General features: G+C 37.6%; 1 protein-coding gene across 1 annotated transcript in view; it reads right to left on the minus strand.

Annotated features, from left to right (window-relative positions):
* Positions 1 to 27062, minus strand: part of LOC116524010 (contactin-6-like) — a 141185-nt gene that overhangs the window by 93390 nt on the left and 20733 nt on the right. Inside the window, exon 4 of the mRNA XM_032239107.1 lies at positions 4577 to 4672. Coding sequence (XP_032094998.1) covers positions 4577 to 4672 — 96 coding nt within the window. The remainder of the gene's footprint in view (positions 1 to 4576; positions 4673 to 27062) is intronic.

Here is a 27062-nt window from a genome sequence, read left to right on the forward strand (position 1 = left end):
TGATTGGACCATGTGACTGATTGTTTTGAGAAAGTGACAAACTTTTACTTTTATTTAGGTTAAAACTGTGTGGGTCGGTTTTCATCACAACTGTGCCAATATGATATATCCAATAAAGCTATTATTTGAGGAATCTACCTGCCTTGGAGTTTTGCTTACTTGGAACCCTGACATATGAACTACAAAAGTAACCATTGAGCTGACATCTATTCTGTTCAATGTTTCCTTTAGAATGGGAGGGGGGGTATTATGCACTTTGTCATTTTGATGTTTTGACAATCATCCAACATTTATGCTAACTTTTTTGTGGATCTCTCTTCTCCTCACCCAAAATAGCTATTTCCTGTAGGTGCTGGTACTTCATCTGCTTCCTGATTTCCCTGCTGCTCTAATCTGTGTGACTTTCTTCTTTTCTATTTTGTGGCTTCTCACCTTCTGTCACAATTTTCTTTATGGCTGCCTGGAATTTGACAGCTGATGGTGAAGCTCTCTCTATCATGCTCCAGCAGTGGCAAGAGTGGCATGGAAATTAATTTTTTTTTCAAATAAAGCACAGTAAATCAGAAGTTTTGAAATTTAGCAGTTTAGCATTTCTTAATTAAATGTATAATTCATGAGTTTAAAACTTTCTGCCAACAGATTCATTTCCAAATGTTGCTTCTTTTCTTCACCCTGAAATTCCTTGCCATCCTCAATGCCATCTTACAAATATTATTTATGTTTTCAGTTGCAAAACCCATGGGATGCTTATGACTCTGTAAACAGCAGTACTGAGGAACTTTATGCTGACTTCCTATAATATTATGTGACTATAATTAGAAACAGCAAGTCATTTGGGATCTACAAAAATGTTTTCCTTTTGAAAATATGTTTATCTGTCTCTGTCTCTCTGTCTCTGTCTCTCTCTCTCAAAGCCTGCATAAATCAGTTAATCAAGTTTTGCAATAGGAGGTGAAATCATAACTGTAATATTTTGGCAGAGACATGCACCTGACATTCAAAGCATGGCTTCGCTAAAGCACAAGCGGAAAACTGAGCAAACAACCAAGAAGAGCAAACAAGAATTTGGCAAGGGGATTAGAAAAGGCAGAACAGATAGGAGAAACAAGAGATTTAAATTTTTTAAAATTATTTACTATAATTTTTATAAATAACTCAAGGCAGCAAACATTCCTCCTCCTATTTTCCCACAAAAACAACAACAACCCTGCACAGTGATTTGAGCTGAGAGAAAGTGATTGTCTAAAAGTCACCCAGATGACTTTCATGCTAATGGGGAGACTAGAATTCACAGTCTTTTGGTTTGTAGCCTCCAGAGATGGGCTTCAAAAGTTTTTATCAAGGGGTTCTCTACCCGGTTACTGGGTGGGCGTAGCCATGGTAGGCATGGCCTAGTCAGCCTCCTGCACCACAGTGGAGGGGGGAATTTTGTCCTCCTTGGGCTCCAGAGGCTTTCTTCGAGCCTCCAGGAGGGCGAAAATGGTCTCTCTGGGCTCCGGAAGTCCTCTGGAGGTTGGAAACAGGACCATTTCTGGCCTTCCCAAACTTACATAGACCCATTTTTCACCCTCCCTGAGCCTCTGTGTGTGCCCTGCACTTACCTGCATCCCAAACAGGCCACATGGGGACTTGGAGAGGGGAGGGGCAGGGCCGAGACAAAAGTGATATTTGGGGGTTCTCTGAACCACACAGAATCTTAGCTAGATTCCTTGCCCAGCAGCCCACCCCCTGTGAATCTTATCTTAACCACTAGACCACTTGAGGACAGAGTCATTAACCTGAAATGCATCAATGAATTTCTCCAGTATAGGAAGAAAAATGAAGAAAACACCAAAGAACAGGGGAGAAAGGAAACCTAATACACAGAAGGCTATAGCTCCCCTGGTCAAAAGCAAAGCAAAACACAATCCAAAAAGACAGGAAGCACTCAGTAGATTTTAGAAACTGGTATCACATTTTTTTTTTCTTTAGAGGACAGTCAGCTACTACCTTTGAACTAGGTTTTTCAAACCGAGCATAAACCTCAATGGTTCCTAAAAGACTAAAGATAAAAGAAGGAGGAGGGTTGGTTCACTTGAATGCAGCAAATTTTCTATCATTACAGTTTCCTTCTTGATCTGGAATTCTGGGTTTTCTTTTTTAATTAACAGGCACCATGGCTTGAAAAACAATTAGAAACCCTTCTGCATAACATTGCATAGATCAATGAAATCTAAGAGCCATTCAGGGAAAGAAGAAATATGTTATAGCAATATGTGAGTCATAATTAACTAAGGATGCTGGGTAATGTGCGCAGACCCAATATGACTGTAATGGCTCCACTCCTAACTTAAGAAAGTGAAGACTCTTGAAACGGAGTATTTCAAAAGGATCCTTTTATTAAGAAGAATGGAAACCGTTAGAGTCAAAGCAACATCTGAATCCCCTTAGGCAATGCAAGTAGAATTAAAGCAGTAGTGACCTCTCCCATGTGTTAGAATGCAGATTCTAACCAATGCACAAGTGTGAAGATGTTTCTTTTATCAACAGCCCTTAGAGCCGAATAAACATATATTCCCATGACTATCTTCCCTTAGACATTAAAGTGAAATGCCACACATGGCCATCATAAACAACCCTCCCCCCAAAGAAGGTAATGGGATCTCAGGCATTTCAGCGCCAGGAAACCAGTTGTAAAATATCAGTAGTACACGGTGCTCTGAGCAGGATCTGGTACATCCATACCAGGGTGTACCACCTGCAACCCACCACTGCTTTGTGGGGATGGCAGGGGAATGATACTGCAAAATCCCCATTCCCTCCCAATTCTCAAAATTTCTGCTACTGGTTCTCCAGAACCTGTCAAAACTGGCTGAATAATACCTCTGGTGTGCTACCTACCAATTCAATTTTAAGTATTCATTTGGTTTACATCTGCATTTGTGATACTAAAGGCAGATTGAAATTTTGGGAGCATTGGACTTTTTCTCCCCCACCCTCTTTCTTTCTTTCTTTCTTTCTTTCTTTCTTTCTTTCTTTCTTTCTTTCTTTCTTTCTTTCTTTCTTTCTTCCTTCCTTCCTTCCTTCCTTCCTTCCTTCCTTTCTTTTTTCTTCCTTTCCCTTTCGCTTTCCCTTTCTATTTTCCTTCCTTCCTTCCTTCCTTCTTCCTATAATTGAAGCAAGGTTTGGAAATATTTTATCTTTTTAGAGCCAGAGGCCGAGAGGCTTGGTCTTTCTCTTTTTGGAAGCCATATTTCAAATAATCCATATTTGCCAAATGCATTGAATGATTTACCTTAGTATGAAAAAATGAGGAACTTCAACTAAGTATGAAAATAAAATGTATTAATTAGAAAGCATCAGTGATGCAGTTCAGTTAGAATTATGAAAAATTGCTTGCGATGGAGCAGTAAAAGACGATGGAAACAGAGATCATATCTGTTATTTGATAATTGTACATTAGAAGTATAATCCATCATAGTATAAGTACAGTGATGATATGTACATAGATCATAATAGGCTGCCACAAAATTCTATTTTCTGTTTCTTATTCAGTGTATCCAAGGCCATGATAAGTTGCTAAAAGTCTCTACTGCAGTCTCGATTATTGCCTCTGCAGCTTTCTCTAGATCAGAGGTAACAAACTCTATGTCATTGAGGGCTGCATCAGGGTTGTGTTTGACCTGAGGGGAACAGGGGGATGTGGCCCATGGTTGGGATGGCCAACTCAATGTCACTCATGTCAGGGGTGTCTGTGATGGCCCAAATGCTCTGCCAGCAAAAACGGAGTCCTTAACTTCATTTTAGACTGTGACTGCCTCCTGCAACCCTCTGCCAGCAAAAACGGAGCTTGGGAGAGCTGCAGGTGGCCCTTATGAGTTCCGTTTTCTGCTGCAGCAGCCTCTTGCAACCCTCTGCCAATGAAAACAGAACTCGGGAGGGCTACACACAGCCCTCCCGAGCTATGTTTTTGTGACAGAGGCACCATGACCCAGTCCTTCGCTGTTTCCATGGGCCAGATCTAAGCAACCCAAGGACCGGATCCAGCCCTGAGCCTTGTGTTTGATACTAGATAGTTGTATTAACTTATCGTTACTCAGCATTTGGATAGGATGGATCAGAAGGCAAAGAAAATAGTATTTTCTTATATCCTATCATAAATCAAGAACTGGAGAGAATTATTTACAATTCCAAACACAAATAAAACACAATTTATGCTTTCACAAATACTTGATAAAAATTTGCTTCTTTCTTTATAAACAGGACAAAAAAAATGCAGTAAATCTTTACAATGTGGAAATGACCATACTTACTGAATTTGACTGGTTCAAAAGATGTTGTTCAGTTTTTGTTTAAAAAATAATACAAAAAAATCTTACTCAAATTTACAAATTTCACTATAAACTACCTATTTGGGGGGAGGAATGAAAAGGGCAGATCCAGCCACTGCTATCATAAATCATAGCAGGCATGTTCAAGCACTAAATGAGATTTTGTCCCCAAATCCTATACACATAAAAATTCATAGGACTTTCTACACATCTATTCTTCATGCTGGCAAATACTGAAGAATATAATGCAAAATGCCTTTTATTACCTCCATAGTGTGGTGGAGAGGCACAGAATAGAACGACTCCTTGTCCCTCTCTGACTGAAACAGCGCTTCTTGCTTTAGTTTCAAAGTTTTCAAGATCTTGGAGAGAAAGAGAAAGACAGGTGTTAGATGCATCCACATAACCATTTTGGAATCACAAAGCCAATATTGTCATACATGCTACAATGACTCCCCTCTAAGTGTGAGAATGATATGCAGAAATATTCAGGAGCGATATTAATAAAATCTCATGAGATTTTATAATTTTGGCAAATATTGGGAATTTTAATTTGGATAAACAATGTAAGAGTGACTTTCGGCCATTGCAAAAGGACATGATGTTACCTAAAATGTTTGTTTAATCCTATCGTCAATGTAATTAATCAGACAAAAGTAAGAAGAAAAAACCCCACAACTTTTTAATGTAAACCAGAATCAAATGTTTTATATATTTTAACAAAATGTTAGCCACATTTAATTAGTTGGTATTGCTTCCAATAGCAGCCTAAAAATATTCCAAGATTGCACTGGAAGCAGAAATATGCTTTTTGTTAGTAAGTAGAGTTACTATTGTTACTAAGTAGAGTTACTAGAGTTACTATTAGTTAGCTATTGGATTTATAATATGCCTCAACACAAAAGTAACTTCAGGTGTAATATAAAAAAAGTTTAGAACACCTTTTAAACAAATAAGAAGGAAATGATAATAATAAAGCAATAAAATGGCACATCGGGGAAATAAAAAAAAGTTAAAATATCAAAATCAAATGTCGAGTCATAAGGTTTCCTGTCCCTAACCTGCTAGAAAGGCCAGGGTTTTAGAACTTTCCTTAAAAAAAAGTATTGAGGCTATTCTTAATCTGTGGTGTAGAATTTATATGTACATTAGAAAATATTGTGAAATAGAATGTAGTATCTGCATTTTTACAGATTTATGATAAATTATTGTGTTTCACTCACATTTCAACTGTTATCTTAATAAGAAACTTGCCTTTATACATTACTGGAACGTTTAAAGTTTGGATAAAAAGCTGGTGTAACTCCACATTGTTTTCAACTCAAGCCTCAGGGTAGTGATCCACTTTTGAATATCAATCAAAAAAATGAAAAGATGAGAAGAAAACGATTTTCTAAAATTAAAGTTTAATTTAATCATTGTTTTAAAATAAAATATATAGAGGAGACTTCATATGACTAAACTGGACATTACCTGGTCAGATTTCAGATTACATTATATTCTTTGCCTCAGGGAGGCTAGGGTGGTTGTAGAAGTGGCAAAAGAATGGTAGCATTTTGCCATTTCCTTCTTCAGGGGTATATTTTCAATTTTCTCATTTAGCCTATGTTCTTCATGTTCCCTGGTCATCCACCACTGAAATACTAACTAGACTAGGCACTGCTTTAAAAATCTGCTAAGTGACATTTCCCCATGATGGCTTCACTTCAGGTTTCATTGAAGTGTGAGAAAACAGGGGATGTATTTGTGTGATTCTTTACAAATATACTAAAGCCATAAATACAAGAACACTATGCTCCACTGAATAATCCCGCCCTCCCCCCAAAATGTTATTTTCAACAAAATCATAAACAATTTCTTTTTTTTAAGCAAATTTAATGAAGACAGGTACAAAAGATAAAATGATTTATTTCCCAGCAATAGATCTAAGATTGCATTTAGTGCTAGACCTAAATCCAATCTGAAATCTGCCCAATACCACACTGAACCTAATGTCTGTCTTTATCTATCTATCTATCTATCTATCTATCTATCTATCTATCTATCTATCTATCTATCTATCTATCTACCTACCTACCTACCTACCTACCTACCTACCTACCTACCTACCTACCTACCTACCTACCTACCTACTTACCTATATAATTTATCAAATATATTTTTCTGCCCATCTTAAGACTAGGGCAAACTTTGAAGTACAAAACATAGAATGCGCCATCACATCCTGCACCAGCTGAAGTTTCTAAGTGCTCTTCAAGGACAGGTTTATCTAGAAAACATTGCAATGTTACCTGGGAAGTGATTATGGGATGAGTGTTAGGGAGCAATGGGCTAAAAAGTGGAATTCAGGGGATATCTGTGTAAAGGAATCAACCAGTATGTCCCCACAGTCAGAAAAGCACCTCTAGTTGTATGTTACAGAGTTCCACATTTCATCTAATGGCATCCCTTATTACTTCATCATCAGATTTCTCATCACTAAGATGTCTGCAAGAGGGGTCAAGGGAGTATTTAATGAAAAGCACTTCAATCTTTGTAATGAAAACTTTGCCCCTTGGTATGCATACTGTGTTTGTATACAAAGTTCAAAATTGGTGTTAAAATTGGTGCAACCCTTCTTTTATCACCCTTTTTATTTTCCCCCACCCACTGTACAATCTTATCTAATTTGGCTTCAGTGTGCTCTACAAACTCAGTCATTTTGTAGTATAAAGTAGACCATTACATTAAGCCATAACAGGTCATTTGTTTGGATTACTATGTGAAAAGAAACACTGGGGTTTTGGAGTTTTTTTCAATTTCAGATGTGATTTTTTTGCATGTTGTTTAAGCCTACCCTAGTTTCAAGAAGTTTTATTTATTTATGAGGCTGCCACAACTTAAGCAACATGACTCTGGGCAGTATACAGTGTAAAAAACAAACAATAAGTAAAGAAGAAGAAGAAAACTCCCACTGTAAAACAATAATGAAGTAGAAGATATAAATATAAAATATAAAAATTCTTAGAAGCAGCTGATTAACTACAGTTTTTTATTATTATTTATAGGCCGCCCTTTTCCCTGAGGGGACTCAGGGCGGCTTACAATATATAGGGAGGGGAGTACAAGACAATAAAACATAAAACAATACATAAATAAAAAATAGTACACACCATTCATAATTCGGGTGGGGACGGATTATGACTTTTATCCCCAGGCCTGACGGGATAGCCAGGTCTTGAGGGCTGTGCGGAAGGTTTGGACGGTGGTGAGGGTACGAATCTCCACGGGGAGATCGTTCCAAAGGGTCGGAGCTACTACTGAAAAGGCTCTCCTCCGTGTAGTTGCCAGTCGACACTGACTGGCAGATGGGACTCGGAGGAGACCTAATCTGTGCGATCTAATAGGTCGCAAGGAGGTAATTGGCAGGAGGCGGTCTCTCAAGTACGCAGATCCACTACCATGATCTGGATGCTGTCTCTATAGAACTTCTTAGTTAATTAGCAAGTTTCTTCTCTTATAACTTGTTTTCCTGGAAATAAGGCCTCACCAAATAATAAGCCCAATTGGGCTTTTGAGCGCATGCACTAAAATAAATCCTCCCCCCAAAATAAGCCCTCCCCTTAAATATTAAACCACATATGCAGCCAGCCCCTGCCATTTCCTGGGTGGAAAAAGGGAACATGCCCCATGTGCCCCACATGTGCCTGCCATCCACACAGAATGGCCTCACAGAGGCCTCTCCCTCAAACCTTAGCTCCTGTGCTCCTTCTCTTAGTGGCAGCCACAAAAAGAGTGGCAGGCCCAGCAACGCTATAGCTAGCAAGAATGTGCCAAAAACAGAAACAGAACTTCTGGCCCTCTCTGGATCAGCTGATTTGCAGGCTGCAGGTTAAGGAGCCTCCTGTCCCTTCAAAATAATAAGACGTCCCTGAAAATAAGGCTACCATATTTTTTGGAGTACAAGACGGACCTTTTTCCCTCAAAAAAGAGGCTGAAAATCTTGGCACATCTTATACACTGAATACGGCATTTGTGAGCCATATTTTTGCTTAATCCCCCCCCCCCCCCTGAGTCCCGAGAAGCACTCTATAAGCTTCCTAAAGGTTATTCATGCCTTTTTTTTAAAAAAAAAATGGGCCCATTTTCAGAAAAAATGGACTGTTTTTTGCTGGTTTTTGCCCCCCACCCCACCCCTCCAGGAGCACTCTACAAGCTGCCTAAAGGTTATCCAGGCCCTTTTTTGCAGGGGAAAACGGGCCAATTTGTTTGGAGTGTCTTATACTCCAGTGCATCTTATACTCTGAAAAATACAGTAAGTGCTTATTTCAGGTGTCAAAAGAAACGTGGTATTAATATTGTCATTAGGTCCTTTTATCATTCCATGTATGTTTCAATGTGTTCATTTGCACTAAAGTTAGGTGTTTTATTGCATGGGTTGATAACTCATTGCAAATTACATATTTCACTTTATTTTTAATTTTTAAATGCTTATTATTATAGCTACTCATTTAACATCCAACCAGTTTAACCCTGAAAATTCCTGGAAAGAGGAAGGGTACAGGATAGCTTCTGATAGCCATTAGTGACTTTACCAATGACTTTATCAAGTCATCTGGTTATGACCTGAGTAACTCTGTCCGGACATAATTGAACAAATTAGATATTACACTGGAAGAAGTGTCTCTGCCCTATATCAGTGGGGATGGAAAGATTGCCCTTGTTGTGACTCTGGTGCTGATATGCAAACTATTACAATATTGTGCAAGATTGCCCATGATATACATTATCTGGTTTCTAGAAGATCTGCATGAAGCAATGCCAGAGGCGATCAGCAGAATAGCTGAATTGGACATCTAGTTATGAGGACACTGTCATATCCCGATAAAGGTTTTGTATATCATTATGTGGATTACAGGAATATGTTTACTTCTATCCATCATGTTCTCATCACACGATAAATAAGTGCTGCTTAATACCTTGATCAATTTCAGAAAAAAAACTGCGTAGAACTACACATTCATCTACAGTGTCTGCATTGATTCATATATGAATTAGTACTGCTATCTAATACCACAACTAAACAAGTCATGAGCTAATGAAGACTTTCCCCCACCTTATCTTCAAGAAGAGCAAAGCTGAGGTCAGGTGTTGAACATGGACTGCATTTGCTAATAGGCATTTTAGGCACAGCAGCTTTATTTCACAGACAACATAATCACTGTGTTTCTTCCAGAAACCTATGAATAAGTTATTACCCGACTTGCCTTAATTCTTTTTTTTCTTTCCCCTGCCAGCATTTGTCTTCCTTTGTGAGCATGGATGCCCCTCACATTGAATTTTGCTATTGGCTGCAATTTCCTTCCAATTTCCTTTCCATTGCCCCCTCCCCAACACTCCTCATTCCTCATTGCTTTCTGGCAAATAACTATCGCACACTGCAGCTAATCAGTCAACCCTGGAATGATACCATGTTGATAGAGCAAAGTCCTCAGATGTATTCTTGATCCTTCTGAGAATGGCATGGGAAACTGGGCTCAGCTGTATCTGGGGGGAAGTCATCATCATCCACAGGAACCACTCACAACCACAGCAAGCCCAAAATAAGATTGTGGCAAGCAAAACATATGTTCCCCTGTGTTAACCAAATTAGATTATCTCAAGAACAGTACTAATATAGACTGAACCATATGGGGACATTTCCAGAATGTGCTTGTGGAAAACAACTTGAGAGAACAGGCAAGTTATTCAGTTGCCATTAATGCCGGTTTTTGAAATTTCACTTAGGACTTTCATGTTTATTGCTTTTCTTAAAGCACTAGGATAGCAATTCATGCAGGGACAACTTGCATTTTCATGCCACAGTTTTCATGCACAATGCCTATGATTTTCATTGGGTATGATATCCTCTTACCTGGCTACTAAAAGGGCTAATAAGGAAACTAAGCCTGAATTCACAGTATTACTGAATAGCATACAGTTGAAAGGGAATTTAGAGGTCTCCTAATCCAATCCCTTGCTCAAGCAGGAGACGCGATACCATTTCAGACAAGTGGCTGTCCAGGCTCTTCTTAATAACCTCTGGTGATGAAGCACCCACAAGTTCTAAAGGTAAGCTGTACCACTGTTTAATTGTTCTCACTGTTCAGAAGTTTCTCCTTAACTCTAGGTTGCTTCTCTCCTTGATTAGTTTCCATCTATTGTTTCTTAACTTGCTTTCTGGTACTACAGATAATAAGTTGACCCCTCTCATCTTTGTAGCAAGCCCCTCAAATATTGGAACACCGCCATTGTATCATCCCTAGTCCTTCTTTTTTCTAGACTTAGCTATATCCAATTCTTGCAATTGTTCTTCATATGTTTTAGTCTCCAGACCCTTAATCATCTTAGTTGTCCTTCTTTGTATTTTTTTTAACTTTTGCAAATAAGGAGTATCCAATAGGCCATATTGAATTTACAAAGTTCTTGCCCAATTTACCTCTTTGAAAGAGCTGCTACTCTTGAAGGCAAATAAGATGAATAAGTGTGAATAAAAATGTAAATGTGAATAAAAAGAAATGGCTGTCTTATCTCTCGAGCAGCCCAGTTTTCTTGGAGTTCATGCATGAGATTGGAAAGATACATATGATAGGAAAATACTGTATAATTCTGTAATATTGTATAAAACCAAGATTTCTATTTCCTATTCGAGATGTCTAAGAGAACAGATATGAAGAGTTATTTACTCATACAAAGATTCCAAGTTTTGCTATGTAAATGTGACTATGGTACACAAAGCATGTTTGCATTTGCATTAAAATATGTACGTCTGAAAATTATAGCAATATGTGTACACAATCTCAGCCGGTGTGTGTATAATATCAAGTGCATATGTTCCACATTTTTTCTATAAATACACACATATGTCATCTATCTATCCCTCATTCAGTCTGTCTATGTCTGTCTATCTGTCTATCTATCTAGCCATCTGTTCTATCTATCTATCTATCTATCTATCTATCTATCTATCTATCTATCTATCTATCTATCTATCATCTATCTATCTATCTATCTATCTATCTATCTATCTATCTATCTATATATATATATATATATATATATATATATATATATTAATCTAATCTAATCTAATCTAATCTTTTATCTCCTTAAAATAACTGACTTTTTTCCTGGGATAACACAACTCTATCATCCTAAGAAAAGATTTGGCAGGTGAGCTGTTCTTCCAAGCAAAATTGTGCATTCAGTCCCAAAGCCCTTAAAACAATTCCTTTTGCTTAATTTAGATATTCCAAACAATGAGTATAATAACAGAAAATGGCAAGAGCAATGACATTAGAAAGTGATAAACAATATGCTCTAACCGCCTGGCAAAGCACTTCCCCCCCAAAATGTGCAAATCCACAGTGATTGCTGAGGTGTTTAGTTTAGGTGATGAAAAATTGTATCGGGAGAGCTGTACTAATGCAAAGTACACAAACATTTGTCTCCTCTGTGCGCTCATGTGGTTCCATAAGCACTAATGGGAATAACAATCTGACATACAATAGAAAATGTATTTTCCATCTTCCCATTCTCTCCACTCCCACAGCCTTGCTATTTAATGCCCACAATTAACATTAAATGGATGGCATTAGAAGCTTATCTTTCAGTCTTCAATTAACTGGATTGCAGCATGCTGAAATAATAAAGCAGAACAATTTTAGGAAGGTTTGTAATAAAGAGATGCTATTGCAAATAAGCCTATGCTTCCTGGGCTTTGTTAGCTTGAATCAGAAAGGACAGCAGGTAAAGAGACAGTTAGGGTTGGTTTCTCTTCAGCTATGTAAAATCATCATGCTACATCCATGTTCTACTCACTTGGCAGGGCACACTAAGTTTGCATTGAAAATCTGAAAGGCAAGTAGTGTGTCATGGAAAGTGCCTAGGTTCCTAATCTTTAGAGGTTGTTATCCTTAACAAGTATACCTGGAAAATGTCTAACTTTAACATCAGTTGGCCAGAGTTCTGGTTAATTTATGCTAGCTATGTCAAATGTGGAAACTTGGGCACAAATGCAAATTATAGACTAAATGGGGAGACTTACCATTTATTTTAGTGATGACAGCCACCTACTTCTACATGGCTGTGGGCAAAGATGCATTAATCAAGATGCCTAACTGCTGAGTATTGTTGAAAGAGGAAGCTAAGCCCTTCATTTCTAAATTAGGAATGAAGCAATTCATCTTCGGGGCTCTGCTGGAAATCATCATAGCTGACTGGCTTGCAAGATACAGCCACCAGCTGCTCAATTCAGTGATGATCAGATTTGCCAGGTTGCATCTATAAGAGTGTTTCAGTTGTTCTCTCCAATTTCTTGACACACTATTTAACAATCTATTTAAAGGACTATACATATAAACAAGAAAATTTGCTCCTAATGAAAACCATCCAAATGGTTATATATAGATTTCCTAAATCAGTTAAATAAAATCTTGTGTACCTGGTCTTTGATACCTAATACACGGTACACGGTTTATGTAATCCCCTTCAGGGGTGGGTTGTAGCTTCTGTTACTGCTGGTTTGCTTAGGGACATACTTTGGGCATGTGTGTGCTTAGTACACACTACACACGCATGTGCAGTAGTAAAAAAATCACTTCTGCACATGTGCAGAAGCAAAAAACAAGATGGCGCTGCCTATAGCGCTGCCTGTGGCATCATCGATAGAATGATGGGGGGGCATGGTTGTCTGAGTTACTACCAACTCGGCAGAACCAGTCTGATCCGGTAGGAACCCACCTCTGATCCCTCTTCCAATAAAGTCTCACCAAATCTTAAGGCCTAAAGATTGCTAATTATACACTGAATTCAAATGTGAGATTTCTGATCTTGGTTGGACTGATTGCTACCAAATTTAAAACCATTAGCCCCTTTTAATAATTTAAACAATGCAGTTAAAAGGTGAACAGCAGTAGATGCAAGCATTTTGTATTGACTCATCAGTATCGACATTACACAAACATGGTTAAAATCAGCCTAAAATATAAGATCTAGCAAGAGCATTAATTAAGCCGGGGAAGCAATAAGAGGTGGTATTCAGCCAGTTTTGGCAGGTTCTGGAGAACTGGTAGCGGAAATTTTGAGTAGTTCGGAGAACCGGCAAATAGGCTGCCCCTGCCACTACTGCCTCCCAACCTCCCAGCTGATCTTCTTTTGTTGCCCTGCACAGGAGAACGGAGTGGGGTGGGGTGGAGAGGGAATGAGGATTTTGCAGTAACCTTCCTCTACCATGCCCACAAAGCCACGCCCACAGAACCGGTAGTAAAATTTTTTGAATCCTACTACTTTAGGCAACCAATGACAAACCTTGTGTCTAGGGAGGCATAGATTGACATACAGTTGTTTGTGCATGCACAAGGGAGGCTTCAATTGATTAATGGCAATTGCTTTGGCAAAATGCTATCAAATTGATATTTCTTAATATCTGTTTGTTTGTGGCTATATAGTGATTCTAGGCTGATCTCTCTTTTCACCCCTCCCCCTAGGTCTGCCAGTCCTTCTCTTCACATGACATAAGAGTCAACTATACAAATTGGAATGGCCATTTAGACCTTTTAAGGCTGTGAGAGGTCCTGGAATTTTCTTTAATTACCTATACTTTATTATGATGATTATGATATGGAGAAGTGCTGACATGCATAAATACTTACAGAATTCTTCCAATAATATTTTAACGTTAATTGTGATGACTTTAATAAAGGATATTGATCCATATATGAATATCAAATTCAAATCATATGATTCTCCTCAATATGTGGGAGTTTCAGTGTTTGCCCCATAATGGCAATAGGGCTTGGAAACATAACTATGATCATCACCATCTTCATTTCATGGTTTATGTAGTAATAGAGGAGGGGGTTTGTGTTCTTTCCAACTAAGAATCCCTTGGCCAGTATCAGAAGTGGCACAAGTTCTTAAATGTATTGACAAGTGAGCGTAAATATACTATTGTTATTCTATATTTCACTAGTTAACCTGTCATCTACAGCATATATTCATAATATATATTGTGAAATAAGTTTTGACACAAACTTGCAGCAGAGTGAACCAGGGGTAGGTTCCAGCACTCACGACTGTCGGTTAGCTCATGGGTGTGCCATGCACATGTTTGAGGAGCACTGTGTGCTCATGCGCCAAGCAATAAAAATTGCTCTGCGCATGCACAGAAGCCAAAAACAAGATGGCGCGGCCATAGGTGCTGCCAGGAGAACTGGTTCAGGGGCATGGGAGACCTGGGTTGCTTCCGGTTCCAGCGACCCATGCCACTAAACCACTACCGGTTCGGCTGAAGCGGTCTGAACTGGTAGGAAACCACCACTGGAGTGCACCAAGTACAAAAGGAGATGAAGAAGAGATGATGTTGTACAGTAGATAATTTGAAGACTACACTTCCTATAGATCTTTTCTATTGATTACATCAATTAGAATTGTTTGGCACTAAAGTACACAATATTTGGAGTAACAGGCAGCCAGTTGTGTAGGACTAATCATAAAATTTTTTGGCATTACTACTTCCGAATTTATGTTATACATTGTGCATTGGGCTAAAGGTAGGATAAAGATAAAAATAGCATTGGTGATAGTATTGTTTGAGTCAATGATTTCACTTAGAAAGGAATATTTAGAAGGGATTGTTACATAGCTTATCTTTATATATGTACACATACATATACGTACACACACACACACACACACACACACACACACACACATATTTACGAATTATCATATATATGAAATTAGAGCAAGTTGAATATATCACCTTGTATAATAACAAACAGTTGTTCAGAATAAATGCAATTTCACACTTGTTCAAACTTTGGATTTTATTCTATAAATATTTTGTCATTCTTGATTTTTAATTATTATTCTTGTAATTATAATTCACTACTGAATAATGCAGAAATGGAAAGAAATAATTCTGGCAGAGAATTTTACCTTCTGGAAGGACAAAAGGAGGAATTATCAGAGGACTTCTTCAAATTTATTTGATTATGTGTATTTACCTAAATTGTGTATTTTGCTTTTACTATATTATGCCACAAATAATAAATCTAAGATATACTGGCTTATACTACAATTTTTCACTTGAAGGTTATGTAACACAAAAATATGAAACCTAGCAATTTTCTAAGTGCACCTATTGTTAAAATTTTCATCAACAATTCATCATTGGTGTTCAAAGGGGCAGCCCTTCATAGTCTATGCTACCTGGTGGTGATGCTAATTATATTCTGTATGAATGGTCCTTAATCAAGAGAGAAGCTTTTTGCTGATTGACACAGATCCAAATGCATATGAACTCTGTCTCACATATACACTAGTTTGCCAACAATCTCCAGCATTCTTTAAAGGACATTACTTTTAAAAGGTACAAAGATTTCATTCATTCACCAATTTTATCTGAGTATGTCCTGTCTAGAGAGCCATGGTAGTGGTTAAGGTGCTGGATTGGTGCTCCTTGCTGGATTGGACCGATAGCATGGAGACCCAGGTTTAAGTCTACCCTCAGCCATGGGAATTTATGGGATAACTTTGGGATAGTTATTTTCTTTTAGTTTAACCTATCATACAGGATTTTTCATGGGGAAAACTGGGAGAACAGAACACTAGGTACAGTGTTTGACTCCTACCTGAAAGGTGAGATGTACATACATACAATAAATAAATAAATAGCAATAAAAATGTAAACCCATTAAATCACACATTGTGGTGCTGTTTTGTCATCGTCATCATCATCATCATCATCATCATCATCATCATCATCATCATCATCATCTCTTAAAAAGCTTGACTCTTTGTCAGAAAATAAATCAGATTTTGTAAGATAATCTCCATTTCCATAAAACTGCCCAAATCTTATCTGCCTATTGCAACACTTGGAGATGATCCTTAAAAAAAAAGATAAATAATTTGCCTTACACATGTAAGTAAGGAGAACGCAATTGGGTTTGCTTACTGATTTCTGGTTTTCAAGGGTAACATCAGGATGGCTATTGTTGGAGGCTATTACACAGACATGCAACTAGAAGGCCATGGATTGTGTTGAAGGTTGAAACTGATAGACTGAAATATTCAAATATTTTATGCATTTTGCATTCAGGTATTCTTCAAGACGACAGAGAATGGGGTGACTGGGTGGAGTCACTGAAGCAGTCGGCATGAACTTAAATGGACTCTAGAAGATGTTATGGGACAGGAAGGCCTGGAGGAATATTGTCCATGTGGTCATGATGGGTCGGACATGACTTCGCAACTAACAATGACAAGATTCTTCATAAATAGCCCCACATAAAGTGCATTTCATGTATGTATGTATGTATGTATGTATGTATGTATGTATGTATGTGAGTGAAGTCCAACTGATTTCAGTGAGACATAATATTTTTTTCTTTACCCAAATCTCAACCATAATATAAGAAAGGCAAATATGTTTCCAATATATTCTCAAGACAGGAGTCCAAGAAGTGGAATCATATCTGTCATATCTGTCTATATCAATGTGCACTTGAAATGTCAAGTAAATAACAAGGGTTCTTAAAACAATTGCATGCTAACTATGGCATTCATTGCATCAGCAATTACTTTAATAATTATCTCTTTGAGATTCAGGCATATTTTGTGCTCCTATTTTATGTTCAAGATAGCTTAACCCTATGTTGCTGTAAATATATGTATTTATGCATGTGTGTGTGTGTGTGTGTGTGTGTGTGTGTATGTATGTATGTATGTATGTATGTATGTATGTATGTATGCATGCATATGCACACATAGTATATTCAGTATGGACATAGTTTATTATAACTTCCCACTGGAGAATTCCTCTGCTTCTGAGCCCTTCCATTTTCTGTTGTAGAAGAGCATTTTGTAGACAGGAATATATGGGTGTGAGAGTGTACAAACATGTCCATTACAGCATACCAAGTCTTCCCCCCCCCCATGCTTAAAACTGTGACTGTATCATCAATTATGTCCTCTGTGCTAGTTGTCTACTGTATAATCACTTTAAAATGTTTTGATGAATATTGTATTGAATTCATCATCATTATCATGAATTAAGGATCAGTTAGTGAATTCACGCTTTGTGTATAGAAGGTTCTAAGATTAAACACCATCTTAAGGCGTGAGAAGGATCTGGCTTCAAGGCTCCTGAAAATTGCTTCTATGGAGTGAAGGTTGTAAATAATATACTGTATAGTTATTTTATTACTATCTACTAACCACCTAATGCAAATCCCTAAGAAAAGTCCTTTTGAGGAAGAGTAAAAATTAAAAATGGTTTTAAGTGGACCATTCTACATGTGTTGGTTTTATAACCCCACCAAGTTGGTTGGAGTTTGGGGGGAGATGAAGTTGAACATATCTAGATAAGTCCTTCTTTGGGAAAACTCTATGATAAATATCAGGTTGCCTTTGTTTTAATAATTTAATTTATCATAGGGTATAGATCTCTCCTAATTTTCCACTAATAAAATGATAGTATTAGTCATTATCGATTTCTCCCCTCCTTCAATTTAGCTCTCAAATCTTTTGAGTATTATATCAAAATAAAATGAAAAGCTCTAGTGGCTATGGGGATATTACATTCAAGTATTTATTGGAATCTAGGACAATAAAAGAACTTTACCACACAGCAATAAAGAGACTGGTTTTAACCTTCACAAATATTAAATTTTATCAATAAAAATCTAACTGCTTTGGGACTTATAGATGTTTTCTTCTTAACAATGCCTAGAGAACACCTACTGTTTTTTCCCCCAAAAAGGGAAATGTCTTGGGACTACATTATGATTTTTATGGTAGTTGTTTTATATAGGGTAAATGTTGTTAATAAAGTCATATCAATGGAAGTGAAATGAGCATAGTTACCTTATGCACATGAATAAGTCTTATTATGTTTAAATACTTTAAACTGATCTAAGCATAGAATATATATTAGGTGTTCCACACAATATGATAAAAAAAATCATTACTTAACTTTCTATTTTCCAAACCAAAGGTAAGATATCTAGTTGATATCTAATTTCTTCACAACTAGTTCAGTAAAGGGAGCACACACGTCTGGGCATGCACAGAAGGTCCATGATGATGTCTAGGTGGGTGGGCGGAGACTCACGCCACTGCCACTACCGGTTTGCCCAAACCGGTGAGAACCAGCAGAATACCACCTCTGAAGTTGACCCTTCTGCAGTTTGAAGAAGCTTGATCAGGAATGGTCTTTGTGGAAAGATAACCTCTTTTGTTAAAGGAAAGAAGGTGAAAAGGCTAAGATATGCAAAAAGCTCACAAAGATTGGACAGAGGATCAGTGGAAAAGAGTGTTATGGAGTCATTTGGCATAAAATATAGGACACATATAGAATTAGCAATGACAGGGTTCTGTTCCATTTAGGTTTACAGGAGCCAGGTGTACTTGCCACCTACTTGCCATACTTGCCACTTTAGCTTATGGAAATTGGGGTTTTCTTCCCAGCTTTTTCCCCCTGTTTTTGAATACTTCATACAAATTTCATGTGCTTCTTGGTTATATTTCAGTAGGGAACCTGAGATAATTATATATGGTCATTGCACCAATGCTACAACACAGTGGTGAAATCTAATCCCCCCCCCACTGGTTCTGTGGGCATGGCTTGGTGTGGGGGGTCATGTGACTGGGTGGGCATGGCAAAAAAAGTTTTTACTTTCAGCTATTTTTTTAGCTTTTCAAAACATTTTCCAGTTCGCCAATTCAGGCGAACTGGAAGGGAAAAAATGCTTTAAAAAGCAGAAAAAAAGTCTGATGATCATGAGGTTCACAGCTGAGTCGTGCAAACCTCAGAATCTTTTTTTTTATTACTGGTTCTCAGAACCAAGGATAATCATCCCTACTGGTTCGGTTAAACCAGGCTAAACCAGGAGGATTTCACCCCTGCTACAACAGCAAATCTAATGGTGATCTAAGACTTTTGCACAGTTCTCTCTCTCTCTCTCTCTCTCTCTCTCTCTCTCCACACACACACACACACACACAAACACCCCCCCACACACACACCTCATGTCAATCTAGATTCTATATTGGACTTCAGAGGATCTCAGCACAGTCATGCCCCAAATTGCCACAATTGAATCCCATCGAGAGACATGAGCAATAAAGAATATTCTATGCTCCTGCAATTCATGCTCCCTCAAACCTGTTGGGGTTCCTTACATTAGAAGGACAACACCCAGCCATGGGCCTGCCATAGAGCCCCTTTTTTAGACTTCAACAAAGCAAATTTGGTAAGTCAGAGGAATGTTATTTAAAGTTCCAGGACACGAGATGCCATGGGAAAAGGATCTCAACATGAGCATAAATTACTTAAGAAGCAATATTAAGAGGGGGTAGCTCCCCCTCCTTCGGAGAAGCAGAAAAGCGGAGTTTGAGGATTTAGACATTCTAAAATATTCACTAAAGTTGTGGATTGAATGGGGGTTTGCGACCTCTCTCCGGCAGAAAAAGCGGAATTTATTGGTGGGGTGATATTGAATGTATATATGTAAAATGCATGCAGAATGATTTACGCTGTTTAAATCTTGTTAGAAGGGAAAGTTTGAAGAGATTATTTTAAAATAGAAGGTAAACTGATTCTTGCTGAAACTATTATTTGAATATGTGGAATGATCTATGCTATTTAATTTTTATTAGAAGGGAAAGCTTGGTGAAATTATTTTGAGCTAGATTTTAAACTAATGTTTGCATAAATTTGATAGTGGCAAATATTTGAGAAGCAAGGGATGAGGGTAAAATGCATGCGGAATGATTTACGTATATTGGTGGGATGATACTGAATGTATATACTGAATGATTTACGTTGTTTAAATCCTATAGAAGGGAAAGCTGGTCGGGATCATTTCAAGATAGAATGCAAACTGATTTTTGTGTAAAGTAATACTTGATCCACGCTGCTTAAATTTTACTAAGAAGGGAAAGTTTGGTCAGATTATTTTGAATTATTGTTTGAAATTAAGATTAAGAAAGGGAAAGTTTGATTATTCTTCTGTAAAGTAATATTTGAATATGTGGAATGATCCACGCTGCTTAAATTTTAATAGAAGGGATTATGTTTGAGTTAGATTGTATATTGATGTCTATACAAATTTGGATAAATGTTTATCTGAATACAAGGTTAAGGAAGAGGAATGGGAGAGTCTACAGGAGGTCGGGGTAAATAACAAAGAAGCAAGAGACGAGAATAAAATATAGATAGAATGACTCTATTTAAGCATAGATAAAGATGGGGGGCTGAGCTTAACACAAAGAGTTTCTTTTTTTTTCTTTTTCTTTTTTCTTTTTTCTTTTTTCTTTTCGTTTTTTTTCTTTTTTGGGGGGGGGGTTCCTTTAATATATTACTTTTATTTTTAATCCATACGAACATAAGATACTTTAGATAGAAGGCAGTGCCAGGTGTGGGCCCTGGGAAGTCGGGAGGAGTAGGGATGGGGATTTATGGGGGGTGGGTGGGTGGGTGTTAACATAGTCGCAATAAGAACAAGAATGCACTTATATACGGTTGTTCTTTTTTTTTCCTTTTTTTCTCTTTTCTTTCTTTATATTTTTTTTTCCTTGGTTTATTTTACTTTTTATCAGATTATAATAAACAACACTTGAATAAAGGAATACACCAAGGAGGGAGGTAGAGGGAAAGAGGAGGGAGGAGTAAGGAAGGAGTAAGGGGAATGCAAGGAGGGCGTGTTGGGAGTAAGGGGAGAAGGAAGGTTTGAGGGGAAAGGGAAGTAGGAGGGGAGCGTTAGAGGGAGGAAAGGAAAGTTGGAGGGGGTAGATGGGGTGTATGGAGGATGGAAGTGTCAGGTGGGGTTGTGAATGATGAGTTGTGTTTTCTTTTTTATTTATTTTTTATTTTTTTATTTTTTTTTCTTTTATAGCAAATACCCTGTATATAAGTGATTGTAAAATGGAATGTGAAAATGAATAAAATAGATTTTTTTTTTAAAAAAAAGAAGCAATATTAAAAGCACATTTGCAAATAATTCCAATCAGGAGAGGGGAGAAAAGAGGATAGGGAAGAGAAAAAGCCAATAAAGATCTACAAAAAACTTAGGGGAGATAGGAATACAAAATATTTATACAGGAAATGGAATTAGCAGATGATTTAGGTGAATGCTTATATAATCTTAAAGAAATTCAGAACTGGTGAGCTTCCCAATAGTAAGAGCAGAGGGATAACAATCACCTGTCAGGGATGTTTTAATCTTGAGTCCTCCAATGACCAGGGAGTTGGACAGTGGCCCAAATGGCACTTTCAAATTTTATGATTCTGTTCACCAAAAGTATCAAAGTAATCATAGTTATGTTTATTTGTTTGTTTATTGGATTTATATGCCGCCCTTCTCCCAAAGGACTCAGTTATCAGCTCACAGAAAACAGCTTCTCTGTGTTTCATTTTCCTTAAAGCAATTATTTTCTCATCCAGTCTGTTTGAAGGCCATGACATAAAGAAGTCTATGGTTTTGTGTTGTGGCCTGTCGGCTGCTGTCCCCCCATCCCAGCAGCTGAATCAGATGAGGAAGAGGCGTGGGAGTCAGGGTCAGCATCAAGGCAACCTGAGAGCTCCGAGGGAGAAGAGCAAATGGAGCTATCAGAGAGAGACAGAGACAGAACCTGGGCCTGGGCCATCAATCAGCCATCAGATGGAGTCAACAGCCCCAGGTCTGGAGGTGGCTGATGAGGAAGAGGAGGAACAGCTGACATGCGGATGGGCAGAGGGCAGAAGAGAGGAGAGCAGTGGAAATCCATGGGTCGATCCTTGGGATGGAAGAGCCACCACTGCTAGCGAAGCCCCATCCTAGCTCTGGGGATAAAAGGCAGGAGGCGGAGATAAATAGATGTGGCAGACAAATATTCATTTCCCTGCTGGGCAGACTTGTTAGCCTACATTGAGAAACTTTTTGCCAGGGCTGCTGGCGCTCCTAATAAAGGAATCGTTGACTTAAATACAGAGGGTTTATCATGTTTGGGGAGCTGGGTCAGAACATTTTAACCTAAAACCCTAATATTCAACAGTTATTACAGAGTTAAATCTACCTTTCATAATTTTCAGAAGAAGGCAGGAATAATATTCAGATGATGATGATTCCCACAAGACAATTGGCACCTAAGAATGATGGAAAACTTAGGATGAATGGAAGTTTCTGACTTATTAAGTGAGCAAGTTAAAAAGAATACTATCTCTCATTAAATACCTAATTATATAAAGCAAATTAAACAAAATTGAAAGAAAATTAAATGCGGGGAACATAATTAAAGACATTAATACTTGAGCCATTCAAGTTATTTGATCTACTGCAGGTATAATTGATTGGTAACAGGTTGAATTAGAGCATTACATCAAAAGATTATTAAAAAAAGTCACATAAATCTGAATTGTTACTTGGAAATCTTAATCTTTTGTGCTCAATGTATCTGTGATAGTGATGGAAAATCAGATTTAAAAATATCATTTTCAGGAATTTCTTTAAAAAGACACTGATGAAGCAGTCATAGCAGCACAGAAACAGGGTAGGCAAACAAATTTCATCGAAGCCAAAAGTGAATATTTTTGAACTGTTGGAATATTCCAAGTATTTAAATAAAAAAATGAAATTATAAATCATATCATTAGTAGCTGTGGCATAATTGCCTAAACATCACTATAATAAAATTGCAAAAATTGTGCAGTGGAGTTTATAAAGAAAGTTTGGATTTATTATTAACAAAATCTACTGGGACCCTACACCTGACAAGCGTTTGAAAATTAGAAGTTCAAGATCTCGTGGGATTTTTTTCAGACATCTGAAATACAATACCAAACATTACTAATATTAAAAAGAAAAAAAGGCATGGTTTATAGATGTAGCAAGAGACAATTGATGAAAAATAAATGAACTAAGTAATGAAGTATCTGGATTTACAAACTGAAGTTGAAAGACTTTAAAAGAAAAAGTCAACTATAATATTAATAGTAATTGGAGCTCTTGGGGTCTTACCATGGGGATTCACCAATTATCTGGGAAAGTTACTAGAATTTGCAAAAAAATCTCCTTACTTGGAACTTTCTACTTATTATATAATGTATCCTAGGCTCTTGGTTAAAACAAAATCACTAGGAAATATCCAATTGAAAAACAGTGATATTTGTTGGGTGAATAGATGATGATGATAATGATTCTACAATAGCATTTCTTCATTTTTACTTTAAAAATACCATTCTATTGTCTTGATAGTTTTATTCAGTAAACCAATCTTAACATGAACCCTTAAAGTCAGTATCACTACAAAAATATTATTTATTTGAAAGAAACAGATCTTCCAACTAGGGCATCTTTCAACTGTGATAAAGCAAGATGAGGTTAAAATATGTAGATAGCCTATTAGCATCCAAGTTGGATTGTAAAAAGGCAGATGGAAAGATATCCATACTTGCATTTCAGAATAACTGAGCTGACTACTTTTATTTTCCCAATTTTTATTGCTAAGCACAAGTAAAACTTACATCAGCATGGCAGTTAGCAGTTGAAGAATGCTTTGGTTAGAAAGAATTTCTCTATGACTAACATTTTAACACATTAAATACAGGTAAAAATGATCGCATTCATTAGGAAAGACTCACAAAAATTCATAGCCGAGCAGCAACTTATTAGGGAAAACCTAGGTTTGCCATTCTAAACATAGGTTGGTTGACTTCAGGCTTGGAAGCTAAGCAGAGATGGGCTACTTAATATTTGATTAGAAAACTATAAAAAAAATAGCACAACTATTGGGAATGTTTGACAGCATCTTGGAAAAAAGGCAACCCCAAATCACCTCTAAATTGTTTCCACAAATATAACATAGACCTATCCATGATGTGTAACAGGAGTTAACTCTCTTTTCAAATGTCAGAGAATAATATGTAGCTATTCTAGAACTCTTGCAAAGATTGTGAATCAATCAATTAATCAATGATTTTATTGGAAGATATGTTTTTCCTCCAAGGAAAAGGAAAAGTAGTAGTAATTTAAATGCAGCTACAATGCAATTCTGCACTGTAGCCTAGGTTACTGTTCCCATCTATATCTTAAGCCAGTTTCAGATATCCCAGTTTGGATTGCATATGTTGGGGACTGAACCACACTGGGTCCATTATCTGTACTGTAGTCAATGCAAGACTGGATTAGGTGTCTTTTGCCCTTCCCAACGGTACCGGAAAGACAGTTCTTGATGACTGGTTCTCTTGTGGATCTACTGGTGCCTGCCTTTTTCTTTTTCATTTTTCTCCCCTAAGGTATTTCTTCTCCCTTCCTTGCCTTTCCCATTTGTATACATGTATGCCTTCACTCCCTACTCACATTCTCTCATTCGACACTAAAGCAGATGCTTGTTTCCCCCTATGGACTCATAATTGGTTTGATGTTATGGTAAAACAACAACAGGAGGAAAACTTGTTTTTGACATGACTAGGTCCAGGATAATTTTTGTCAAGGAAAAAAAATGATATATCAGCTTCATAGAAATGTAACAACATAGTGTAGGAAGTTAGCACTCACCCCTCTCCTAGAAAATGAAATATTTTAGGAAATATTTAGGAAAAATTAAAAGGGCAGAATATTTCCCCCTAAAAGAGAGGCAGAAACCTATTCCCCCACCCTTTGTTAATGAGGAGCCAGAGAAACATGTTTTAAGGCAAGAAACAGTCTCACTCTTAATAGCTCTCCCACCTTTGTCACTGGGCCTTTAAAGGCCTGAGCCATACATAAGAAAGATCTACCTCCTTTAGGCAGGACCCATCTACAACAGAAACTCACCACATGGCATTTGGGAACTCAACCAAGCTTGGGGCTCAAAAGACACACAACCTACAACATTAGCCAAGACCCTCACCCCCAGGAGTCTGACAACCAAGCAGAATGCATTTCTTACACAGGAACAGGAAACAGAGAGGTGGGGCCGAACAGAGGGTATAAGAAAGTCAGGAACTCTCAGCAAGGCCCTTTTTCCCTTCTTTTTCTTCACTCAACATCTTTGAAGCATGTGATTCCCTTTTTGCCTAGGACCTCAAGCCATGTTCTCCTGTCCACCATTAAAACCCATTAAATAAAACCCATCTTTCCAAACAGCCTCCGTGATTCCAGTGTCTTTTTCCCCACTTGGAACTGAACCCAGATGGACATTTATTCCACTAATAGTCTATTTCTTACAGCAACTACTACTTTCAGGGAGGCTGTGTGGCAGCCACTAAATCCAATCAAGGCTTAGGCTACCATTAGATTACAGTGAAGTATTGGAGAATATCACTCTGAAAAGCTTAAAATGGTTCAGGTTAAAATAAAGTTCAAATCAAGGCTTAAAACACGTGAGTGGAATCAATTTTAATGGGCTACAATAAGAGGCGGACAGTGCAATGTGCTTCTGGACTTAGAAAGTATGAATAGTCCACACCAGTACCCCCAGAATGAAAACAATGATTATAGGCTAAAGAAGTTAATCTGTGCTAGATTTAATCATATATTTGTTAAATTTGTGTACCATATTACAAGTATCAGATTATACCTAATATCGTAGGACAAACATCTATACCTCTATACATTTACTGAAAACCTACCTTAACTAATAAGATAAACTGTGATCCATAGCTGGATTCTGAAATTAATGTCTTGCTGCTGGATGTTAGGCTTAATGATTCATGTCTTAAACAGGGAGAGAAAAGCATGAGTATTTTTGATAACAATCACCTCTTGAAAAACACTTCTTATCCACTGTGGATGTAATATTCTCTTTCTCTGTTCTATCCCTGCAGCCTGAATTCTGCTTATCAGCTATTCTTTCCCAATCAAATCCTGGGAAAGAGACAGAAGACATATGACGCTGTGCCACACCATGTATGAGGCACAGACTAAGAACTGGAAGCATACAACATTTATGCAATTGAACAAAAGCCAAAATTTATCTTACCCTTTTAACACTTTTCTCTTTCCAGAGTAAGGAAAAAACTATGAAATATAATTATGAATGGAGCTCTGAAAACCCTTGATAATATGAATCTGTGACCAATTCAGCAATGTTTCAAGTATTTTCCTCTTGCTTTGAAGCCTAGATTATCGAGTTCATAAATGTCACTTTAACAAAAAGGGCTCAGGGACTAGAATCTGCAACATTTCTCAACAGGTTCAGTAAAAAAAGAGATACCATCTAGTTTGGCCCAAAAGCCTCCTTTTTTTGAAAGAAAAAAAAACCTGTCATCTGACTTGAGAGTTTAGGACCTATCAACACCTACAAGTAGGGAGAGAATTGTATGTTCTCTCTGTCAGCTCATCCATATTTTACCACCTCATTTGCAGAATGGAAGTCAAGGTTTGCAAAGCCAGCAGTATTCAATGCAGTTTGTGTTATGCATATATAGTAGACTACTCCCTCTAGCTCTTTTGGTCTTTGGGTAAGATCCAAACTTCACTGAATCAGTTTGCCAGCATTACACTGAAAATAGCTGGGGGGGAAAAAAGAGGGAGGATTATTCGGGAACTTCATCTGCTTTCCTGATGAGCAATTAGCAACAAGCCTCCATAATACAACTTCCTCTCAGTGAGAAATGTTTGTGCTTACTCTGCAAGCCAGCCCATTGAAAACTCACCCCGTGAGCCAAACAAAAGCTCCTTTTTTTTCAATAACTCCAGCCCTGTTTACAAGAGAAGAGAAAGCTTTTTACAATGTGGACAATTTGCAAGTGCGAAAGGGTTGTCT

Source organism: Thamnophis elegans, chromosome 2 (genome assembly GCF_009769535.1).
Source record: "Thamnophis elegans isolate rThaEle1 chromosome 2, rThaEle1.pri, whole genome shotgun sequence".
NCBI lineage: Eukaryota > Metazoa > Chordata > Lepidosauria > Squamata > Colubridae > Thamnophis > Thamnophis elegans.